This window comes from Rhynchophorus ferrugineus, unplaced genomic scaffold (genome assembly GCF_030347505.1).
Source record: "Rhynchophorus ferrugineus isolate W39M unplaced genomic scaffold, kcgeb_rfMv2 rfM8, whole genome shotgun sequence".
In the NCBI taxonomy this organism is placed as follows: Eukaryota; Metazoa; Arthropoda; class Insecta; order Coleoptera; family Curculionidae; genus Rhynchophorus; species Rhynchophorus ferrugineus.
The window spans coordinates 23,607,764-23,634,402 of record NW_027472587.1 but is presented as its reverse complement, the minus strand read 5'-3'; the positions used below and the strand labels follow the sequence as shown (position 1 = coordinate 23,634,402).

The window sequence follows — 26,639 nt, the reverse complement described above, 5'->3', positions numbered from 1 at the left end:
AACTGAATTATTCATATGGCATATATTTTCAAAAAACAGAAATAACGAGTAATTGACGCTAAGTTATTCTCTTGTATAATATCGCTTAGCCAAATATTGCAAGAGTTGTGAAGCATACATTGTTACAGCTTGAATACGAAGTTCTGTCGCATACACACCAGATATAGCGACTTGTAATTACTACTTGTTCAGATTGATGCTTCGTGGTTTGTCTGGCACGCGGTTTCGATATGTGAAAGAAGTGTGAAAGTGTATCGATGATTGAATCGTTACCAAACAAATATCTTTTTTCGGCATTGTGCCCCTATGTTGCCATAAATATAAGAAAGTTGCAAAATAAGGAGGGAAAATATTTTTCAATAAATAAATTTCAATTTTGGTTAATAAATGCATTTTTAAATTCGTTTCGTTCGGTTATCTATATATTAATTGGTTAACTGAAAAGTTTGCCTCCGTTTTTAGGAAAAGGACTCCGTGCACTTGGAAGCGTGGGACTTGGAACGATTAGGCTTAATATTTTGGCGTTAATATACGCTACAAATAAAAAAATTCCAATTAAGCGAAAAACGCCCAAATCGAGTAACCAGGAATAGACCTGGTCAGATCGATGAAACAAAATATATAAACAAATGATTTATGCTCTGACCGATGCGCTGTCAGCTCAAACTCATATATAATAATATGATTACTCGTCGCACATAAATCAATATATATTTCTGATCTTATATTAAAAATGCTGTAAAAACAAGTTCTAGTAACATATCATTTTAAAATAATTTCATTTACTCTGTTATCAGAGAAACATTAACTAAATAAATTGTGGTCGACCACAGGGCGATCACTAATATACATAAACAGTCTTGTTTTAAGAAACTAATAATTCCAAAATTCTTTATACTAAACATTAACTACACTACAGAAATCCGATTTTATTATCCTTTTCTGTCTGAATTAGTTGCTGTCGATTAAATGTTACTGCCATAGAGTACACATGGGTTAGAAGTTTCACTTAAACAGGCGAAACCGAGGAATTCTTTTGCGTGGCTCTGAGACCACTTTTTTGATTGGTTCATTTGAATTGGCCTACAAAGACATTTCATTGGCTCATTTCTATAATGCCATTGTTTGTTTCAGTTTGTTTATTACGCCATTTTTGTGTGCTTGACATAAAATGCAAGCAGTATTTTTACGTCTTAAATATAATCACTATTATTTGATTATAATGTAACTTCATCCTCAAATATGTTTTGTATCCAGTTTATGTGCGGAATAAAAAACAGACATAGTTTTCCTTGGAAGAAACAACTCAAGTTAGCTAGATTAAGGATGTGTGTGTGTGACTTAGCACTGCTTTTACCTGGTAAGTATACAATTATTAATATAAATCATTTGCGTTCATATGTATTATTATTTACAGGAATACAACCCTGAAATCACGAAAATATTACATTCAGTTTAAACACAAAATGTGTTCAAATGGTACTATAGAAAAATTACATTGAAGGTAAATGTGATTATACTACATGAACGTGAACAAGATTTTGCTGCCGTTTAAAGTTGTTTGTAAAGTGCCATCAATTAAAAACCTAATTATTTTGAAGGGGTTCATTTACTTGATACAAATGCATATATTGGTCAAGATGCTTATAAATAATATTTTGGTTTAAGACTTCTTAACCGAGTTAATCTTTTCAACAAGGATTTTAATTAAACACATTAATACAAAATAATATAATACAATTTGTAGACCAAAAAAATGAGCTTGATTTTATAGACAAGAGGTTATCATGCCTATTTTATTATATTGTTAAGGATAGATGCTTAGCTGTCTTTTTAACTTTTCGATTTTACCATAATAAGAGTACAGCAATAATTTTTATATATATATATATATATATATATATATATATATATATATCATATATTTTAATTTTTTGTTGCTAACTTTTGCTTTTTGGTATGTTTTCTCCATTCTGACGTATATTGATTGAACTGTTTTAATTATCCGTTCCATAATTTTCACAATAGCATTCTAGTAATAATTATATCTTGTCTCAATACATTTTTGTGTTGAACAAGTAAGTGAAATATGAACAGACACAGACTTTCAGCTGTGTTGCTTAGCTTTTAAAAGAAAACTTTAATAAATCTTATTTCAATTGATATCACTAAAGAAATATGAAATAGGGAAAAAGAGCTATAGACAATTTTGATTATATTTACCACGAGATATGTTATGTTTCTAATTAGATTGCAGCCATTTTTATATCCACACTTAATTATTTTTATATTAATAAATGGTCTTGAAAAATTAAATTTTGGTTCCATTTGAAATTCAATTTGTCAGTAGAATGTGACGTCAGAGGTTAGTCACGTGATGCGTATGAAATCGTCGAAATGTTCTCTTATTAAAATATTTTCATGACAGGTGCCTGTAATGGTAATTTAAACTAATTAATGAAATTCAGCGAAATGACGTTCTCAGTGCTTTCCTGCTGAGACCACGTAAAACAATTCTGAAATTATTTGTATTCAGTTAACACTCTATGGTTACTGCAACCTTTGTACCGTGCACGTGAAATTGCAACTCACGTGAATTAGTCCGACGTTATTACAACGTGAGGCTTATTAAACGGAATTGCTTTGTTTTTCGTCTTAAAAGAGCTTTTTAAAAGGACGCTTTTACAGATGACCTGCAATATAGTTCAACATGTTTTTTTTTGTTAAATTATCGTATATCGTTTCAAAGAGAATGTTTTGTATTATTTATTTTAAATTAAAAAATAATCCTATTTAATACGGAACGTATCAGTATTCTGATATCGGATATTTTAAATAAGATCTACTTACCCAAATAAAAGTAGAGTGGCGTAGTTGCGTAGGCGTATACCCCGGAAGCTAAAATTTTCGACGAGCACGAGATGATTCCCAAAATAGAATCGTCCAATTTTAAGAATTTCGAAAAGAAAGCTAACGAAAATACAGTTCCTGAAATTGAAAAGTAATTACATACGTTTAAACTTAAAAGTAGCACGTCGGTGGACATTACCCAATGTGTTTGTAACAAATTGAACTGTTGAAAAGAAACTGTATTCGACGGAATCCCATCCAAATTTCAGACGAACAAGGAAGTAAACAACATTCAACTCCCCTAAAATAATATATTTATTACTTATTTGACTTCTTACTTTCGTTTGCATTAAATATTTGATAATCCATTCGTCCTCACTTATTAATAACATTTATCGTAATCTTTTTATTTCTCCTTTGACTTGATTTTATTGAAATTATGTATTGTTTATAATAATAATTGGGCTCTTGCATGTATTTTGGCCATTTTTCCAATTTTAAAAGGTATTTATATTGAAAAATTGATGTAATATATGTTAATCAAAATGTTCACTATAATTATTTCAATAAAGTTTTAGTTGGTTTGGTTTGGTTGGCTACATATTGGCCCAATTTAATTTCACTGAACTGAACTTTAAACATGAACATTTGACTTCTGTGTCGATATGAATGACGCATTTTTAGTCGTCAGTCACATTACGATCTAGAAAATTCTTCTTTTCTGCCTGGCAAGCAACGAAGCCGCCATGTTGAATTGTTTCGAAATGGCGTTTTCAACAAATTCATGTGCAAATATTCTTTCCCATAAAATAGTTGATTTATCTACTGCTTTTAGAGTTTCCTGAATTTTTTCTGACAATATGGGCTGCGTTTTAATACAATAAGTTTGCATTGTCTCATTGTCTTTGAACTTTTGTGGATCCTCCAGGTGGTCGTTCTTTGTCACTGACATAAAAATCCCCATTTTTGAATCGTCGACATCAAAATTAATAACTAGGTTAAGGCGGAATAGGATCACTATAAGTTTTCACCATAAGTGTTTGACGGATTTAACCTGTGGATTTCTTCAATCAAAAGTAATGAATGTTGAATATGTAATTTTGGGTATTTCATATCTCAGGTGTGCAATAAAAAAATGTTTTTTTGTCTGTATTTTACTGAATTTTTAACAGAGATGGAAAGTGTTCAAAGTCTCCAGGTAAAGATGAATGGAGGTATCTTCTAAGAAAGCCATAGAGACATTTTTAGCTAAAATCATTTCAAACTTTAGGTTGTCTAATGATATAAAAAGTACATTTTCTTCACTCACTCCTTCATTCGACTAATTTCCAGGAAATTGGGGAGATGTGAGTAAAGAACAAAGTGAATTATTTCACCAGTACATTAGAGATATGGAAAAGATATCAAGGAAAATTGAGCGTCTCCGTGATATCTAACTACTATTGGACGCTTCAGAGAGACCTTCCATATTCTTCAACAGAAAACAACAGGAGCTTTACAGGAAAAATGAAACGGTTTTATGGTATGCTACTGATGAACGTAGATGAAAAATTTGTAACGGTAACAGTTTGTAAATAAGATCATATTTTAAAGTGTATTCCCTTTTATATAATCAATTAAAAAAATAATAAAAATAAAAATTCTAATTAAAAAAAAATAAATTAAATAAATATATATTTTTTTAATAAATTATTAATTTAATAACTCATTAAACATAGTTAACCAAATTGTCAAGAAACTTGTCGTATTCCATTCACAAAATATAGAAATAATAGATCTATATTTATATAATTGTTAACTAGTATCTAAATAAAATGTTTTATTAAAATCTTATTTTTCAATTTCCGCCTGTATTAAATAAACTCTAAATGCTTTGCGTGTCCTCAGATGGCTTGAACGATCAAAACTTTATACACAGGTTATAATTTTATAGATGGGAGATCGATTTTCGGATTCAGCACAACCAAAACAGCTTTAAAGTTTAGAGAGACATATAGATAGACTGTATAAAAGCGTGGAATTGCTACTTTTGGTGTAATACTTTATAAAATTCGTAACGATTTACCTAGAACTGATTAAATGGAAAACCCTTCCCAACCCGCTATGATGAATGCAGCGTTAGCAACGTTACACAACGTTACGATAACAACAGTTATTGTTTCTTCCAATAACCGCTTACAATCATTCTGTCTGATGACTCCTTTCATTCCTTAAGGCGAGGAATTTTTTCAACGTAGGACGGTATATTGCACACATTTTTACGAAGCTTCGATGTTATAAAAAATAAACTTAAAAATATACATCGTGTATTTATATAAAAATGGATCAATGAATTTTTTGCCAATTACTAAATTAACCCTTTTAAATCAAATTAACTTAAAATATCTATTGTGTATTATTGTATCTTTTTATTTATTATAATTGGAAAGGATATTAATGTTAAATGTCACCTTTGTAATACAAATAAAAGCGAAACATTAAGGTTCTTGATGGATTGATCAAATAAATATGAGATACTTTTTTTTCTATTTACCATAAAGAGGACCGACTATTACCATGAAGAGGAACATGATACCGCATACTCTTTGTTTTCTTCTCCTTTTGCTTCCAGACTTGATAGCAGTTTTGAATGTATCAATAATATGATCGGTTTGAAAAAAGTCCCTAAAATTAAAAAAAAAAAAATCACTCTCAACAGTATGAGCTTTAATATAAAATAATCTTGAAAACAAAATAAAAACAGACCTTACATACCAGGCGCGTTCGCCATATTTTAAGAAATTAAATATAAAAAAATTAATTTATAAATAAGTTGAAGTTGAATAGCTACATTTTATTTAAAAATAGTTTTTGCATTTCCGTAATGCTTTTCTTGGCAAATAACTAGTTATTTAGTTATATTACATAGAATAAAATTAAATTAATCCTTAAATGAATTTAGATGGTTTGGCAATGTCAACGAAAATATGTAAAGTAAACAATTCAAGTTGTATTTTTACCATAAAGAGGACCGATTATTTGAATGTCGGTAGTAATCAACAAATTAGATTTGTTTTGTTCGTAATTGATTTTGTTTATATGTCAAAAAAAGTCGGTTCAATTTTTTCCTTAAAAATATATAATTTTTCTCTTTTTAGTGTTAGATATTTATACAATAAATTACTCAGTTTTTTAATTGAGCATTACAATTATAGCCCAATTAAAAATGCAGCCGTTTGCGGAAAAATAGGAATAAAGAAACAATTATTGAATATAAGGAAGGCTTTAGGCCCCGAGGTCCGCTATTTAGTCTAGGTGATTTTACAAATTTTCCAACCAAACTAGAACAAAAAGTTGCTACAACCTCTGCGCATGAACATAACATTTTAATCGCTATACCACACAAACACTTGCCTGTTGCTTTCTACGACTTTTCATATAATATGATTAGTGCTTAAAAAGCAAACTGAATGGCTTTTACACTGAAGTATTTTCGGTTTTTCGTCCCATCAGTTCAGCAATAACACCACACACAGAGTTGCACAAAAAACCCAATATGAGCCCAAAAATGTATATTAGCATGAAAACAAAGTTTGTTGCAGCATTGTTAATGTTCCATAGTATATTGAAAAAGAAGGTAGCAAGTATTAGTTAAGAAATTCAACAGTGTGAGAAAAAATACCAATTTATATTGCATGAACATAGTGAAATGCTGCTCGACAACAGTGGTTATATAACACCAGTGGAGAGTTTGAAGAGTTGTAAGTGAAAACTATGGTGTTTTTAAAACTTATACGGAGTGTAACAATGGGAATGCATGTATCAAACGCTAACTAGATTTTAAGAATAATATTACAGAAACATTACTAGATATTGAATAACTAGTTGTAATATGTGTATTATGTTCTTGTAAGATATTAAAAATATTTCAGTCATTTAAGTCATATAAATAAATAAATAAAAATGAATATGAATAGAATATGACATTAATCTTGTCAGAGGGGCTAAGGTATTTTAATTTTGATTTCTTTAAATAGTTCTATAAAATCGTAAAAAGAAATATCTGTTTGTCTTATATAAATATTTTAGTATTGTCAAGTCAATTATATTAGTCATAAACTTGACAGAAAACACAAACTTTTAATTGGCTTCAAAATATTCTATTTTAAAGGAAAGACGAGTGGATGAGTTTTTGAATCGATGGTACGAATGATAGTGCCGACTCAAGTCTTAGAATGTAAACGACAATTTCATTATGAAAACACATTACTGGTTATGTTTTAAATTAGTCGATAACATTACTGATTTTTTAGAATATCCGTTAGTCTTGCGGTATAACATCTTCGTTCTAAACATAGTCGTTGTTCCCTCTGGACAGTTTTCAGTATAATAAAATTATTTCTGAGAATGTTTGACCTTAGTTTGTTAGTTTACCTTCGCCAACATAATGTGGAGAATTGTACTGATGTACCCAAATTTCCATGGTGTTGCCCTATGTAGTGGTTTCCTAAGTTTCGATATTAATAAATTCTGACAGTTCACTACTTCAATTCGCCTTTGATAGTCGTATACCCTAAACTGCAAGATTAAAAAATGTCTCCTCAACTTCGGAATTATATAATTAGTTTTTCTTGTTCTGCCAAAAACCAGGCGATGGAATAAATGACGCATACCCGATCATGGAGACTTGCCCTGTAGTGACAAGTTGGATCGGGTTATGTGGAACAGCTTCTGGGATTACAAATACACTAAATCGAAACCGCCTCACAGCTGATCCCTACAGGTAATTACTGCTATTGCATTAAATTTGTGGATTCGATGTTCTCAAATTCCAATAGTTCAATCTAGAGGTCTTTGAGCAAATTCATATGATCTTACAGATTAGTCAAACTAAAAACTATTTTAAGGACTGTTGCTTCTCTTTTTCTCTGACACATAAGTTAATTCCGGTTAGATGAATAAATTTAAAGGAGACCATCCCAGAATACTGGCTGCTGTGTCAGTTATCAATACATCTATTGTCAGTTATAATTTATAGGAAAAATAAATATAAAAAAATCTTTAATTTACTTGAAAATATTTCATTTTAGAAGAAAGATAAAAAGAAGTGACTTACAATATGCACGATATTGTCATTCCAATCTTACTCTAATGTAAATAAGTATCTCATAAACACTTGACCCGTTACATGTTTAACCAGGAAATAATATATCGTGTTTTACAATATCCAGTGCCGTATTAGTTCTGCTACATAACATGCGAATATGAAAGAAGCTTTTTGATTTTAAATGCATTACCCCTGTGTAAAAATATATTATTTCTCACAGTGATTGTTAGACTCGTTGATTTACATGTTAAGTTAATATTTTGTATAAACAGGATTTAGAGAATCTGTTTTTCTCTTTTCAGTTGTTTGTATAACACCTGAATCTTTTTAGTGTTTTTATTCTGTTTACTCAAATAGTATTTGTTTTCCAAATCAGCCTGTTTGATTACACAGTAAACATTATCATTACTGTTATTGGTTGGTCTCAGATGCTTATGTCTTTTTGTTGTTTGTGCGTTGAATATTTTTTTTTGGAATAGGAATTAAACTAAGCATACAAATCTAATTTTGAATATAATTGTTTCGTGCTGTTTTCAACTGGCATATTGTTTTTATATACTTCATAGGTTGTTCAGTACATTTTTTATTTACGAAGTAAGATGATGCGATGAGGTTCGTCTTTTATTTCTCGACCGATTTATCGGGTATTCTATTAATCGACGGATATTTAGAAGACCTTCAAGTGAATACTTGGGCTTCAAGCAGTTCTGTGTAAAATGGACTCACTCACACTGAAAATCATATTCGAATGTCATTTAAGAGGGTTAATATATTGGGAGAAGTTTCTTATCATGACCTACAAGCATGACTTTGCGTCAAAATATGAATTTTTCTTCGGAACAAAATATGACCCAGAAATCTTTTTTTCCAAATTAATAATACAATAAGCTCAGATTACTACTGGTATATTATTCTAAACTCTCAAAACTAGTTGGATGTAAAAATTGGCGAGAAGAAGTTTAAATATCTAATAATATAATATAAATATTTTTAATCAAAACTATGCACCAATTATCATTAAAACTAATGTGAAAAATCAGTAAATTACTGTAACAATTATTGCAATATTCAGCGTATTTATAAGATTTAGCCCCCTCCGAGCACCTAAAAGTAGAAAATATATATTATTAGTGCCCCAAAATTGGATTCTTGCCCTTTGATCAGAATCGCCTACTCCTTCCACCCTTGGCTACAATTATTTAACTGTACTTTTGGGATGTCCAGGATTTACTAGCTTCAGAAAGCCACATATCTGGATCTCCATTTCGACTACAGGTTTCAATGCTCATTCCAAAATCAGCACGCTATCTGCAAAGGCAATGGCGTATACAGGATCTTATTTCCACTCCTCTGTGGAAAAAGCAAACTCACAACTACTTGCACAGTGTTCCAATCCGAAAAAGTCCACGCGTTACTCAATGCCCCATAGTTTATGAGGAACATAAACACCCATCATAAGTCAGGAATTCCATTCGTGAAAAGCTTCACGAATATGCTCAGTGTGAGGTACTTCCTTAGCACTTTACCACATGCAAATCCATTGATAAAAATTTTATCCTCTTACCATTCATGATAGGTAGGTCGATAAGTAAGTAATATCAGCAAAAGACCATTAGGTACTAGCTAGACAATTTGGTTTAATAAAAAAAGGACGTTCCTCGGTACCACATGTTTGAAGCATGTAAACTATCGCATAAAAGGTATATTTACACCTCATAATAAAGGGTATGTCAGAATTAACTTAATTTCTAAAGTGCGATCACAAATCTAGAAATAACTTTATATTTACGAAAAACAATATTTTTAAATGAGTCTCATTAATTTTTTCATATTCATGCAACCTTGGGCTGCTATTTTCAGTATCCTAATTCAGCATTGGGGTCAGAAAATATATTGTTGTTTGATGTAGCTCTAATCGATTTTTCGGGTCAGTATCTACAGTTATGCTTATTGGCCTGATCATTAATAAACCTAAAAAATCCTATAAAACTCGACTCGTCCGATGGACGATAATATCAGACGACAGAAAAAAAAGCTAAAACTAACACATCAGTTTGAGTATATTAAGAAACGGTGAACTGATCAAAAAGCCTATGAAGATAAAAATATATGTTCAGTTCTTCAAATATTCCTAGATGCAGCACAAGAATTTAATAAGGTTTAGTTTGGTACTGAAACAATAACTGCAATCTTATATCATAGCCAGAATGTTTAAAACTATACAAGAGGGAGCCAAGTACATTAAAATAAGTTAAGACGGGTGTACCACAAAGGGCCATGTTATTTCTCAATTGCTTTTTGATGCTGTTATTATTCCTGTCGGAGGCAATAGCGGAGAAGCAACTTGAAAATTACAAATCAGTGAAAATAGGTCAGTTACAATATAATTGGACTCAAACATGAAAATTAAAAATTAACAAATGTAAAGTTGTGCACGTGCAGTTCGCCACTAACATCAATAAGAGTAAATTATTATATTTTAGTAAAATATCATTTCATATAATAACGCTTAGTATTTATGAACGACTCTTGATGCAAAACCGGACTTGAAATATAGGAAATGTATTGGTTAATTGGAAGAAAATCACAATAATCAGTACAGCCTATATGGACCTAATGAGTTCAATTATAATGATGTTCTGCGAAATGTAATGTAAATATTTTCTAAAAATATTCTAGAAAAAATTCAATCAGTAACTTACTACCGACTGATACTGAGTCTCACCCAGGAAATTAAGGGAATCGCAAGGAAACATGAGGGGAGACTCTATCCTAGACTAAGATAGGACCGATGGGTTCTCCTAGATATATAACTAGAATTAAACTATTTAAAATTATATAATATATTAAAAAAATTAAACTAAAAATATTAAACTAAAAGACATATTGTAGATTAGTCGGTAACAATTAGTAGCAATGTTATAAATAAAACAAAATTAAGACTAATCATTAGGCCGCTATATTAAATAGATTTGTTCGAAAACTAACAGGCATTTGTAATATAATATCACAGAAAATATATCTATTATATTATATTGTATATTATTACATTATTACTTAGATGTACAAAAATTAAGTAATGTAAAATTTCCTGATTAAAAAACATTTTTGCCCCAGGGGGCTACGGCTGCGAAGTGTCAACTAAGGTTGATGCGTTGCGGCCATAGTACGGGTGTGATGACCCCGGGGCCCCAGTTGCGTACTGTATTTTTGACGCCCCCTATGTGTTCTTTGTTTCTCTTTCACAAATATGGATATAATTAATTTGGAGAATGGAGTTACGGTACAGGGACTCGGAACCCCAGTACCGGTCGAGTACGATCGTTAGCCTTTGACTGCGCGGCATTTCCGGTAGGTATCTGTTGGCGGGCCTTTCGCCATTTGTGATATACAGAGAGCTGTTTTCAGCGGTGGGAGATGTATTGTCAACTAAGAAACTGAGAAATGGAACAATACTGGTAGTAGTGGCAAACCCTAGACAGTCGGAAAAAATATTGAAGTTAACGAATATTCATAATGTAGAAGTGACAGTAATCCCACATGCAACGCTAAATTTCTGTAAGGAAGTTATATCTAGCAGAGAATTCTATGTGTGCTCCTGAGGAGGAGATCCTTGAGAACCTGACATCGCAGGGGGTCACATCAGTTAAACGAATTAACACGAGGAAAGAAGGAGAAAGTATTGCAACCAATAGTTTTATACTGACGTTCAGAAAGGAACATATCTCTGAAAGGATTAAGGCAGCATATCTTAGCCTTAAGGTGAGGCAGTACATTTCGAAACCCATGGGGTGTTACCACTGCCAACGGTTTGGACATGTGTCCATGAGCTGTACCTATGCGCCCGCCTGCCCATCTTGTGGAAAGAAGGCACATGGAGAAACTGAATGCTCTCCACCACCTCATTGTGTCAACTGCGGCCAGGAGCACTCTCCAAGATACAGCGAATGCCCTGTATACAAAGAAGAATTACTAATACAAAAAGTAAAAAACCGAGGAGAAGATATCATACTTCATGGCCAAAAATATAGCTAGACAGCAATTGGGTAATACCCAAATGAATTATGCTAAAGTTGTCAAAAAGAACTATGTCAGCACAGCCACACAGTATAACTTAGATAATCGTGAAACAAAGGAGACAATTAAATCGGCAGCATCCATCTCCACTCGGGAGACTCCTCAGACTAGAGAGAATATAACCACAGAAAATCTCACGGTTACATCCCAAGGGGCGATGGCCCCTACACCTCCGCACCGAAGGTCTTCACTATCCCGAGTAAGTTTGGGTGAGATTGATCGATCCCTTCCATGTCCTCCTCCTATTCCTCATTCACATTCGTCCCAATCTACGTCCCGGCAAAGGGGAGACGCCTCCTCCACTTTACCTACTAGGGGAAAAGAGAAACAAACTGACTATGTAAGCAGTCGGAAGTCGTCGTCTGGCTCATCTCGTGGATCGTCACCACCAAACAAAAGGAGCAATAAAGGTTATTCTAACGATCGCACCAGTAGAATTACCAAAAATAAATCTAGTACTGACATGGATATAGAGGAACCAGCAAAATGAACACAATGACCATCATAATACAATGGGGAATCAACGGACTTAAAAGAAAGCAAGAAAAGCTTCGACTCATGCCAATCAGCCTCAATGGAGCAGAGGTGTGGTACAGACAACTTGAACTACTCCAAGTGTTCCAATCCAAAAAAGTGCGTGCGTTACTCAGAGCCCCATGGTTTATGAGGAACGTCAACACACACTTCGAATCAGGCTTCCCGTTTGTGAAAAATTTCATAAAAATGCCCAGTGTGAGGTTCTCCATAGGAACCTTAGCACACGATAACACCTAAATAAAGTCCCTACCCGTCCACAAACCCCAGTAGTAAACAAACTACGGCAGTCCCAGTCGTAACCCAAGGTCTCTGTCTCCCGCAAAACAATCATATCCCGAACCTGAAGCAACATCAGCCGAAGACCATTTGGTTCTAACTGGTCAATTTAGGAAACGAAAAAAAAACTTCGACTCATCATAGGATTATACAAACCATCGATCATGCTTTTGCAGGAAACCAACTTATCCCCTGAAGACTCATTCCACATAGGTAACAATATCATAAGACAGTGCACGTCCATCTGGAGGCGTAGTTATTTTAATCCGAACAGATATGCATGAAGAAAAGCTTAACTTTATAACAGAGCCTGAAGCAGTAGTGGTTAGAGCATATTTATCTGGCAGAAATGTCTCAATATATAATTTGTATCTGTCTCCCTCTACGAGCATTGAAAGAACCAGTATAGAAGCTCTTTTTTCATAACTTCCAAATCCCAAAATCATCATGGCGGATCTCAATGCTCATGCGTTTGAATGGGGCTCGCCTAAATACAATCAAAGGGGTTGATGGATTGTTGAGGTGGTTGATGATTATGATCTGTATGTTATGAATGATGGATCGCCTACATTCATATCCACTTTGTCAAGCACTTTATCACATTTGGACTTGTGCTCTTCCTCATTGGTTGGACAGGCGAGATGGACAACTATAGCCGATATGCAAGACAGCGACCACTTTTCTACACTGGTTGAATTCACTGATTCATTTGGCATATCACATACAGCGAGGTGACTTAATATTGGAGGCTTTGATTGTGACCAGTATAGGTCGCTGATTGAAACCACCCCAATCACTGATGATGAGGATTCAGTTGTAAAAAAATTCACTGACTCCATATTCAGTGCAGCTAGAAGATCCACTCCCATCAACACCAAAAAGATAAACAAATTACCCGTACCGTGGTGGAACGAAGACTGCGCTAGGGTAATAAAGGATAGGAAAAGAGCTCTCAACAGATTCAAATTAAACCCTACGTCTGAACTTTTCCAAAACTACAAAAGATTAAAGGCAATTGTGAGAAGAACTATTCGACAAGCAAGGTTCAGTTCCTGGAGAAAATTTACTAGTAGCCTTACCCTACAAATCTCATCACATACTATATGGAGAAAAGTAAGCATACTGAAAGGCACCCCACAATCCAAAATACCAGTAATGGTTGATGGAAGTCGACGTATTGAGGACCCATGTGAGATGACTATCACTCTATACTACATAAAAATACGGAGGAGATTAAGAGCAATGATGGGACAAGCAAGAATGTATATGATTTTATGGATACTCCATTCAAAATGGAAGATTTAATAAGGCCATGAATAGGGACAGGAACACATTTCCCTGACAGGACGACATTAGTTTCCCATTAATCAAAAATTTAACCCAATCACAACTTTCCCATTTGCTTAATATCTACAACAAATTTTTGATAAAAGGATATTTGCCTTTATAAGGTAAACCACGGCATTCAGTATCTAGCTACAGGCCCATCGCGCTAACCAGCCACTTATGTAAAGTACCTGAGCGCATGGTCTGCCATAGGCTAATATATATAATTGAATAACAGAGATTACTAAATAATGGTCAGAAAGGCTTCATAAGAGGATACTCTACACTTGATCACTTGATCGGGTTTCAGGAGGAATTGCCTTGATGAATTACCTACGTGGGCCGGACGTAATGGGTTGAAGTTCTCAGCAGAGAAGTCCGTGAGTGTTAATTTCTGTAGACGGAGGAGCTGCTCGCGAATAGCAACACTAATAATGGAGGGTAAGAACCTGATAAATAAATCAGAAGACAAATTCCTTGGCTTGCTGTTTGATCATAGGCTCAACTGGCTCCCACACATAAATTATATCAAAGATAAATGTTTGGCAGACATAGGTCTAATGAAGACCCTTTTCAACATCAATTGGAGAGCACATAGAACATCGTTGATCAATATATATCACGACAGCCACCTATGTAAAGTACTTGAGTGCATGGTTTGCCATAGGCTGATATATGTGCTCGAAAAGTAGAGATTACTAAACAATCATCAGAAGGGCTTCATTAGAGGATACTCTACATTTGATCACTTGATCGGGTTTCAGGAGGACCTTTGTGAGGCCTTTAATACGGGACAACCTGTGACTGCAGTTTTTCTTGACTTAGAAAAGGCCTTTAATTCCATCAATGTTAACAGCATCCTGAAACAACTATTTAACTGGGAAATAGGGAGCAAAATGCTCGACTTCATTGTATCTTTCTTAATGGAGTAATATCTACAACATATCACTAAACCAACGGTGTACCAAATTGGATTATGGAAGCCAGTATTATATTACTGCGCCACCTTCATAGGTGAAGAAATTGAACCCCATACAAAACGCCGATATGAAAATCATACTGGGAGCATTCCGCACTAGTCCGGTTGAAAGTTTGCAGTGCGACGCATAGATTTCATCACTCGAGTCACGACGAGAGATCCTGTTGCTAAACTATGCAAGCTCCCTCAAATTCCGTCCAGATTTGGACCAGTTCAATACCTTTTTCCAACCTAAGACAGACTGGACCAATATAAGGGAGAGGTACTTAAGCCCCTCATTAATCTTCCAGAGGATATGTAAACGATTAATGATTGTGATCCCAGATGCAACATGTAGAATCACTAATATACCACCATGGCAGTTCTCAAGAATACATATAGACCTCTCTATGAACGTTCTGAATAAGGAAACAAATAGTCTTTCTACAATAAGAAGCTTTTTTAGACAGATAATCGAAGAGAACTATTCAAATCATTTTATCATCTGCACTGATGGTTCAAAACGTGAGAACTTTGTGGATGCTGCTTATACGTCTAATCTACTCGAGAGATACTTTTGGCTTTCATCATTGACTAGCATTTTCACCGCGGAGCTGTTGGCTATATATATGGCCCTATCTGCCTTGGAGGAATCACGGATTAGCGAATCCATACTAGTAGTATCGGATTCTATGAGTTTCCTAGAGAGTTTAAGATCGGCAAGGACAGTCCACCATCTGGCCATATACATCAGAGAGATACAAAGTTACAATTTAGAGGTGTAAGAATAACATGCCTCTGGGTCCCCTCCCATAAAGGAATATCTGGAAATGAAAGAGCCGACTATCTGGCAAGTAGGGAAGGGGAGTGGATCAAGTTAAACGAACTGTTCAGCAAAAAAGATGCCAAAGTATATATGGAGTGCCTAATAGGCAATTGACCTAATCAGAATGGGACCTTCTGATAAAAAACAATAAATTATGGGAAGTCAAGAGGATCTCTTATCAATCTATAGACCATAATAACATCAGTAGACACAAGTTAAGCGTCCTCGCACGACTACGAATGGGGCACTGTAGACTCACACATGAATATTTGTTGAAGGGACAGAGCCCGCCCTTATGTGATTGTGCCAGATCCAACTTAGCGTCAGACACATTTCATTGCATATATTCTATTGTTTATAATCTACTGTATAATATTGTAAGCGTGTTAATGTTCATATAATGTATAGTAATTCACCCTAAATAGCCCAAGAAGCTGACGGGTTTAAATAAATAAATAAATAAAAGAATTTTTTTTTCTATTTTACTTCTAACTTGATTTTGAGCAGACTAAGACATAATAAGTGTAATTTTTAGAAGACATCATCAAGAAGTCATCGCGAGCAATAGTTCATAGCTAGCGTTCGGGCAGAATATCTGCTTTTTAAACAATACACTGCTGAGGGCGCCGCAGAACTTAAAATGACATATTCTTCATCAAATTTCGCCACTATTTGAAAATCTTCTAAAAACAAAAGTTCTTGAAGCTTCAGTGATCCGGCTTTTTTACTTCAGTCGTAGAACTTTTTTTACTTCCTTCTTCTGTATTACCGATTCCAATTACTTGCTGAAACTATTGAAGACGGAAATTTTAAAGACTAAACAAAATTAATTTATGATAGGAGATAAGATAAGAGCTATAAACTGAAATTGGAACTTAGTACGATGTTGATACACTGTCGATATAGAAGTAAAAATGCGATAAGGTTGTTTAGTGCACCCTATATATTCATATAAATAATGTTAACTCATTGGTTCAATAACATTGTGTGTCAAGTAGCTTTATCTGATCAATTTTTTTCGAATCGCCATATAATTATATATTTATTTATCAGTCATTTGTGTACTGGTATTCATTGATAAGAATACATGATAATATAACCATGCCATACTAACCAACATAACGTTATAGTTTCTTCCATATTCTTGGAAATGTAATAAATTAAATTAAAAGAAATTAAAACTGATAGTAAAAGGTTGGGTTAAAGGTAACTTTGGTTTTTTTCTAATATATGACTTAAAAGTCGCCCATAACTAGTAATATTTATTCAATTAAACAATACTATTCTTTGAAGTTAGAGTTTGAAGGGTAACAGTCCATAGAACATTTTATATATTATCGTCATTCAGCGCTATCTTATTCGTTTATTGACTCAAACATTATTATACTTTGAAAATGAAGATCTAGATCATTTTTGGTCATATTTTTCTGTTCTACGTCGCAGAAGATAGAAATGCTAGGTTTATCGAAAATTGTGAGATGTTTATGAGAGTGAGTGCTTAAGTGCACATAAGAAATAAATATATTGATGAAATTCTTTAAAATATTGATATAATTGAGTTGTGCCAACATATTTTATTTCACAACATTGCTGTGGAACCAAACGTCGATCATAAAATAGTTTTGAACCACTTGTATAAGACTGAATACCAAGAGAAGGTTAATACCTGTGTTCTACCTGACTTAAAACTGTAAAAGTCTAGTAAACATTTAGTCGGAGTTTTTAGTTGTGAATTGAGCAGATGAAAACGATTCTTTACGTTATTTGATGCCCTGAACGCAGATCCTCAATCCGTGTATAAAGATTGATTCTAATATTTGGGTTCGCGTATGGTGGCAGCACATCGCTATTGTAATGGCAGTCAGCGGACGACGTTGATATAAACACCATTTTGAACTTTTTTTTCTACTGTCGCATGTGGCAAAATCGTTTCAAATCGTATTTGTTACGTTTGTGGATATTATATGCTCGGTAAACGTGGAAAAATCATAACAAATGCACTCAAACATGCACATTTGCAGTATTTTGGTATTGCTGGTAAAATATATATTTTTCCTTTTATATGCGAGCGTTATGGATAGAAAGGAAACTTGAATGAATGTCGTCGATGAAGAATAGCACAATATATATCCTGACGTATCATCAGTGCTGGAGCTAGTTCCATAACAACAACGGACAGTGATCCATTAATAATTTATCCGGGTAAAAGTGTAAAATATGCCCTAAAAACTTCATCACCGGCGATCAAAGAAACTTCGAGCGTTTTCGTTATGGAAGAAAAATATTTAATTTATTAAGAAATATTTGTCGGATATTATATTCCAAAATTCATGACTAAGAAGAAGTTTACAAAATGTTTAACGCCTCATGAAGTAGCAGCATGAGCATCATTTGAAAGTGCTTGTTAAAATTTTCTTGGTAAGCAAAAATGACTGGATTACAAGCACGTAATCGACAATTTATTGTAAAATTACCACAAGATTAGATTCAAATATCTCTCAATTTCAATTTGAAATGTCTTACTACTTGATTTGTTTCCACAAAACATGGGCGATGTGAGCGACAAGAAAGAATAGTGGCTACACCAAGTTATAGCAAAAATCGAAAAGCTTTTCAGAATTGTTGTAATAAGGTATGATGAGCGTCGTTGGATCCCAATGAGTGAAACAGATCCCAAGCAGTATAAAAGATCCAGTTCAATCCATTTTCGATTGTGATTTATACTTCTAATATGATAAATAGCCGTTAATCATCAAAAATAGTAAAATAATTAATTTACTGGATATTTCGAAAAGTATAACAAGTTTAAAAAAAGGGTTGCTGATATATTTATATGTACTTATACCATTTGGCGTTATGGCCGTTGAAAAGTGAATCATGTAGAAAATGTGAAATAAATTGTAACTGAATTGTAATTGTAAGCCTGAAGAAACTTCAAAAACGGTTTCAACTGCTGGTGGGATTAGAAAGAAATTAGTCAACATGGGCTGCTTGAACCTGGCTATATTATTCTCTACTATCAACAATTAATGAGATTGATGTAATAGATTTAAAACAATGGTTAGAAATGAGTTAATCAATAGGAATAGTGTTTTCTTTCATCACTACTACGTTTGACCATATATACATTTAGTGATCGTATGGAGTGAGACTGCACCACCTGACTGCTAATTCTCTAGATAGTGTAAAGCTGGCAAAAATCACCAGGTTCAATTTTTTTAAGAAAAATCTTACAGGTTAAACAATGAAGGAAATATGGCTTTAAAAGAAAATTAATAAAACATATATATAATCTATCCAAAGTAGCAGTGAATACCCATCATTAAGATGTTTAATGTATTGTCAGCCGTAATTTTTTAAAATTAGACAATATTTTCCTTCTCATTTTATTCCAGTTAAAAAGAGATACAATGCTGCCTGATACGTTCAAGCGCGTAAACGAATGAGTCTGTAAAGGACGTTCGGTTGTCAAATGTCTGCAAAATTCTTCAACATATTAATTATAACAACTAGATGTTATAAGCCACTAAACGTTGTTTTAACGTTTTTTTGCTTGTTTTGATAAATTTCAAATCGCTACTTATTACTACTTTGATTGAAAATTCTGAAGCCAGGCAGAACAGATTGCGTCTTTAATCAGTTACTTCGAACAGGAACGAGATAATGGAGGCCCCCTCTTGTCAGTAAAATTTGATAGAGCGGTGAACATTTTTATTGCTAAATATTAAGTTGCAACGGGTCTGGTCATTAAAATATCTCAAAAAATGAAAAATATAATCTTGGATATACCTAACAGAAATGGTCCTCATATGAAGCGGGTGACGAATCAAGATTAGTTTGATGTTAGCTCTATCAGAGATCAAATATATGATATGTATAAAAACAGTGAATAGTTATTTTAATATAAACATAATTTAATACAATTATTTCAAATGAAACTGTCTTTAAAATATCTACAGATAGCTTAGAGCTATGGGATATGGTCTTTGAGGCATGTAGAATATCTTTCCGTACACTGTCAGGTAATATAGTATTTAAATAATGTAAAGATAATTTACGAAGAGTTCTAATAGAACTACCAGATGTTGCTTTAAAAAAAATTCAATTTTTAAAAGCATGTAATAAAATTAAGGAGGACTTTTGACATGAAAATTTTCATTTTGATTTTATATAATGGTCATCATCAGATAATAAAAGCTCATGGAAAAAGGTAAACGTTGGAATAACAATTGATTAGGTATTATTAGGCGTAACATTTAGTAATTACTAATTGCATTAATTGATATATAGTTTTTGTTCTTCTTAGAATTGTTGAGTTGGAATGGTTGATAATACCTTTGGTTTGGACGAACTTGATCAGATACATTGAAGAAGAAATTGACAAAAGATGAAATAGTGAACAAATGTTATATAGATTGGAAATTAACAGTTTAGTTATTCACTTGAATGAAAGTTTCTGAACGTGGTTTTATGATTCAATGTTGACAATTTCCAAGACAGGGTGATGATAGCGGAGACAACTAAAGGTGAGTATATAATTAATATAGGATAACTATAGGAAGTATTGTAGAGTGTGAACGATTTATGTGCACAGAGATGTGTGTAATTGTTCAGAATTATACATGAGCATTATATTATAATGTTTTATAGTTATGGTAAATGCATTTGGGAGAATTCAGTAATTAATTTATATTATCGAGAGTGGTGTACACAAATAGTAACGGAGGAAACAAAAAATACAGTGACTGACAAGGAAACTCTCCGTCGAAGGAAACAAGAACTAAGCGTAAAAAGGTAACTCTAAAATGCTCTTTAATGAAAGTAAAATAAATTACTTGAATACACAATTGTTAATTAGGTTAATTAGGTGGATTAGGCTCCCAGGGTATACCTGCAATAAGTAATAATAAGTAATAATGTATAAGAGTGCAATGTTAACATAATAAAACAACTCTAACCTATTGTTATTGTATAACTAACTGTAGTTTATATTATTTGATAATATATGCATTAGATGTACTATAATATTAAAATAAATCATATTTAATATTTTTGTTCCATTATTTTTTATAGTCGAGAATTTTTTTAGGTGTCAAAGGCAAAATAAACTAAAACTCATGGTTGATACGGGAACATCGCGAACGTTTTGACGTCATAAATTAAGATGTCGTATGTTCACTGCTTCTTTGGATATACTATATATGTTTTATGTATATGTGTGTTTCTTTGTAGACACGGCACATATACCACTGATTAGTGTTTGGAATTTATATGAATAACTTTGTTTTAAAACACGAAGAAAATATCAGTGGTTGAAATAAGTCGAATAGGCCAAGTAGCATTAGCCTCTAGGCGTGCGAATGAAGGGAAGTATTACAATCAAGTTTAAAATAAAGCTGTTTCGAGAACTTATTTTCGAGCTTCTTTTTATTTATAATAGTATTAAAAATGACATTATTCGATGAAGATGCGATAGTCAATGTATACATGATGACAAAATACAAAGCCTAGACTATAATGATATAATGAATTGAAGTTGGTGCAGGATGATATCTCAGCATGTTCAGTCTGGATGATCCAGCAGTTATTTTTACAGTTTCTTTACTTATTTTTGCTATTTCAAGGCTATGATATATTTCATTTAATGCGTTTCAATGGCTGAGACACTCTTAGGTGAAATGCTGAAGTGTCTTTTTCAATAATCTCCTTGCAAAATTATCGAAGAGAAATTTACGTTCATATGATTTCCTGACGAACTAATTTTCTTTTATAATAGATACTTTTTTAGCTGTATCTTGCATTCAAATATAGTTATAATTCGTATTAAACCAAATTGAAACAATTTATAATTGCGCATTTTTTATTTTGAATTGAACCATTGATTGCTACTCAAACAGAGATAGAAAAGATTTGAAAAATATATTTATTATATGAACAAACCACAAGTCAATTCATAAGTATAATGATATTTTGTATTAAAAAGCCAAAGATTACTTTCTCGTACAGTTAATATTATAGGAGTTGTGTATATCGATAGACTGTTTTAAATAATACTAATTCTACTGTATGATTAACTATAACATATATGGTACTTATTTATTTTTGGTGGTAGTGGTAGTGGTAGTGGCAGTGGTTGTGGTGGGTGTGGTAGTGGCAGTGGTAGTGGTAGTGGCAGTGGTAGAGGTAGTAGAGTAGTAGTGGTAGTAGTAGTAGTAGTAGTAGAGTAGTAGTAGCAGCAGTAGTAGTAGAGTAGTAGTAGTAGTAGAGTAGTAGTAGTAGAGTAGTAGTAGTAGTAGTAGTAGTAAATATATGTATCCAAACAATATGAATTAATACAGTTAAATTATTAATACATATTTGAGCAATTGAAGCTGCTTTTATCTATGGGTTATAATACTTACTTAAAGAATCCTTGACTCTTAGTCTCATTGTCGCTACAAGGTTTTGGATCAGAAATTGAGAAATATCCATAGGTCAGGGCAATAGAGTACATACATAAGGCAATGATATAAACACCATAGAAACCAAACATTTTATACAGTATACCGCTAAGTGCAGTGCCTAAACACATTCCAACGTTTGCCAGTGTATTAATAGCCCCTGAAATTAAAAATAAATATGAAACACTATAAATTCCAAGTAAAGTAAAATGTTGTATCAAAAATAAATTATTTTAAAGGCACCGCGAACAGACCATTTAAGCTAACTTAAAGGGATTGTCAAAATTACTTTTGTCATTAACTAGAGAAATATATGGAGACGACACGCGTTTTACCATGTTTTAGCGTCACACGAAGCGCATCCAATAACAGCGTCAGAGAGCTTCCAAACACACTCAAATAAAATACGGCTTTGGATGAAAGCAAGGCGAGCCAAAGCAAATTAAATAAATTCTACTCTTGTAAATGTTACCCTGCCTAACATGCCCCTTAGTGAATATTAATAATTTTCATTTTCCCACAGAAGTGGATGCTAAATATCTTTTCAGTTATTACTGACCTTCCAAAGAACGCCGTTAAAATTTCATGATATTCTACTCATAAATTTGTTAGTTAGTCTTTTAATTCTATGCTGCTTCTTTATATGAAAAAATACCGTTCAAGTGAAGTAATAGCTTGGAAAGTGTTATAAGGTTTCCGCCCAATCAGAAACAATAATAAATGTTGGTTTGCTGACTTTAAATGTGGTCGTAGAGACACTGGTGATACAGAACGCAGTTGACTTCGAAATGAAGTTGTAACACCACAAAACATCAGAAAATCTAGAAAAAAATTTTGAATAGTTGAAAAGTAAAGTTGCGTTTACAAAAACAAAAACGTGTTTATGATTTTGAGTAGTGGTTGGTCATGTTTAAATGTAATAAACCGGAATTTTAGCATCAATATGTGACAACGGATGAAACATGGATCTATCACTTCACTCCGCAATCAAATAGACCGTCATCTGAGTGAACAGCAACTGGTGAACTTCATCCAAAGTACCCGAAAGCATAACAATCAGCTGGAAATGTTATGGCCTTGGTATTTTGGCCATGGTCTAATATTCATCGGCTATCTTGTGTAAGGAAATACCATCACTGAATATTATATAGCGTTATTGAAGCATTTGTAGGCCGAATTTACAAAGAAGGAACCGCGTATGACAGAAAAAAAATTCAAATTCATCAAGACAATGCAGTGTGTCAACAAGTCAACCGGAACAATTTCAAAACTACATGAATTGAACTTCCAATTACTCCCGCATCCGCCGTCTTCGCCAGATTTGGCACCCAGCGACTATTGGCTGTTCGCAAACCTCAAAAAATGCCCACCGTTAAGAAATTTTGCTCGAATGAAGGGGTTATTGTAGAAACTGAAGACTATTTGGAAGCAAAAGATAAATCGTTCTACAAAAGTGGTATTGAAATGTTGATGGAAATGTTGATTGAAATGTTGATGATCTTGATGGAGATTATGTTCATGAATAAAGCCAATTTGAGCAAAAAACGCGTTTTTTGTTACGTCTGGGACTTTTCAGCCAATGTGTTGTTTCAAATGCAAATATTCTCACCGGGCGCAAATCGAAGTTATCAGTAGATAATAAGGTATTGCTGTACGAATCAGTATTTGGAACTAGTTCGTTATATGGGATCCTGCTGGGTATTGCTAGTTTCACGATTAAATGTTTCATGGCATTATTAATACTCTGTACTGTCTTTTTGATTAAATGATATATTGGGATATCGCGCTATATTTTTTATCGCCCATAAAGAGTGTATTTCAGATTGTTTGTGTTAAGTTCCTCGAAAGAGTGTTTATGAGGTAGTGCAGCATGACAGTGAAGTGCATAGACTAAAAAGTTTAACGCCATCCGATTTCATTAATGGACCTAACAAATCAATTGAAAAGTCTCCGGCCTGACACATAGATGGCGATACTAGAACTAAATCCATACGTTTGACAGTTGTCGGATCATTAGTTTGTGAATTATAGCATTTTTTGTTAGCAACTTTTGTCATTGTGAAAAAAAATGAATAAAAAGGAATTTCGCGTGTTGATAAAATATAGCCTTTTGAAGGGCAAAAATTCAGGTGAAGCAAAAATTTGGCTTGATACCGAGTTTCCGGACACTGTTCCATGAAAATCAACCATCAATGATTGGTATGCTAAGTTTAGACGTGGTGAAATGAGCATCCAAGACGGTGAACGCAGTGGACGTTCAAAATAGGTTGTTACCGACGAAAATATTTCACAAAATGATTTTGAATGACCGTAAATTTAAATTGAATGAAATAGTAGACACTCTAAATATATCAACTGAACGTGTACATCATATCATTCACGAATATTTGGGTATGAGAAAGCTTTGTGTAAAGTGGGTGCCGCGCGAGCTCACTTTCGACCAAAAACAACGAGGAGTTGATGGTTCGGAGCAGAGTTAGAACATGATTGAGCGTAATAAACCCGAGTTTTTGCGTCGATATGTGACAATGGCTGAAATATGGCTCCATCATTTCACTCCGAAGTCCAATCGACAGTCATCCGAGTGGACTGCTCACCATGAATACGCTGCAAAGAGTCGGAAACGCAACAGTCGGCTGGCAAGGTTATGGCGTCTGTATTTTGGGATGCAGATGGAATAATTTTCATTGACTACCTAACTAATTTTGCCAAAAAAATGTGTTTTACTATGGTAGGCCTGGGACTTTTCAATTGACCTGTTATATATACTTTAGACTAAGATTCAGAATAATATTTTTTTCACGCCAATCACTTAATGTAGTTATTTTCTACATGTCATGCATATAATATTTATAATAAGAAATTTCCCGCTGAGAAAATTGTTGAATCATTAATGGTAATAATTAAAAAAACTTTGATAAAAACTTATATTATTTTCGACTTGATCTGATTTTTATTTTAATTAACACTTAAATATGATTTAGAAATGCATTGTACAAAATCAATAAATTCCGAAATTGTGTAGTTTACTCGAATAATAATTAATAAGCATTATCAAATAAACGACTTACTATTTAAAAAATCAAGCCTGTATATATTTACTATACGTACCAATTCTTATTGTTCGTTCTTCCTCGGTGCTAACATCACTAATATAACTATAAACACCAGTAAACATCGCAAACCATGTTCCGGTAATAGCCGGACAAAACGCTTCGAATATCGAGTTAATTTCAATGGGCAGTTCGTAGAAGAAATAGGTACAGATTAGCAGGCCTAACACCATGGACATGTCTCCCATTATAGGCATCAGCATACAGGGTTTCCGTTTCTGGAACTTGTCACTCCACGCCCCCAAAAACATTAGAATCACTCCGGGTAGAATACTTTGTACTGTATTTTTTACAATGGTCATATTGGTGGCCAATATTTGAACCTCTTGTTCATCTCTAGCGTAGTCTGAATAAGCTGTGACGTTCCTAATAGTGAGAGCATCACAGTGTTCTTGGGATATAGCTAAGTTTACACGACAAGCTTTCTCTAAATTTAAGTTTTGTATTGCTATAGTGACCATCATACTGGGTAATATATAAAACAATAATACTGGCTCTACAGTCATGTTGGAAATAAAATATTTAGCTTTTTCTAATAATGACTTTTTACTGGTTCCATGTGAATCATCGTCTAACTGTCCTATAACGGTTTGCATTTCTGCTTCTATGCTTTTAGATTTCGGCAGAGACATCTTTACAAAATTTACTTCACCTCATTTTTCACTACATATCAACAAAAATTAACTAAAGAACATCTTATGTTGTACTTAAAATATAAGCCTATATTCTTGTAAATGTGGTATCTTATCTTGGCGAGTGAAACGCGACTTATTGTTTATTTCTAGATTTACATGAAGAGGAATAATATAAAAAGCTTATTAACTGGATTACGAGGGAGAAAAATACGATATTATAAATGCTACTGTTTATTAAGTTAATGTATTCAATGGCTTTAAATTTATATATTGTTCAATAAGTCTGCTGTTTAAATAACGAACATTTTTTTTTGTAAAAGTCAATGTTTATAGTTTTAAGGTTTTGTCAATCTTAAAATCGAAATTTTAAATATTGAATTTTTATATATAGTATTGTTGAATAGGTTAATTTTTAATTATCTTTGGAATCTGCTCAATGGACAATAATAATAATAATTATTATTTCTTATGGCAATTATTATTAATATAACATGGCGTATCCATTAATGAGATAT

The 26,639-nt window shown here is 33.2% G+C and overlaps 1 protein-coding gene across 1 annotated transcript in view; it reads right to left on the bottom strand.

The window, feature by feature from the left end:
• Nucleotides 1-26,150, bottom strand: part of LOC143200589 (lysosomal proton-coupled steroid conjugate and bile acid symporter SLC46A3) — a 29,396-nt gene extending 3,246 nt beyond the window's left edge. The window contains exons 1-5 of the mRNA XM_076411064.1: nt 25,488-26,150; nt 22,338-22,536; nt 5,384-5,514; nt 3,050-3,151; nt 2,851-2,988 (exon numbers count right to left, since the gene is read on the bottom strand). Coding sequence (XP_076267179.1) covers nt 2,851-2,988; nt 3,050-3,151; nt 5,384-5,514; nt 22,338-22,536; nt 25,488-26,121 — 1,204 coding nt within the window. The 5' untranslated portion in view covers nt 26,122-26,150. The remainder of the gene's footprint in view (nt 1-2,850; nt 2,989-3,049; nt 3,152-5,383; nt 5,515-22,337; nt 22,537-25,487) is intronic.
• Nucleotides 26,151-26,639: the final 489 nt, after the last annotated feature.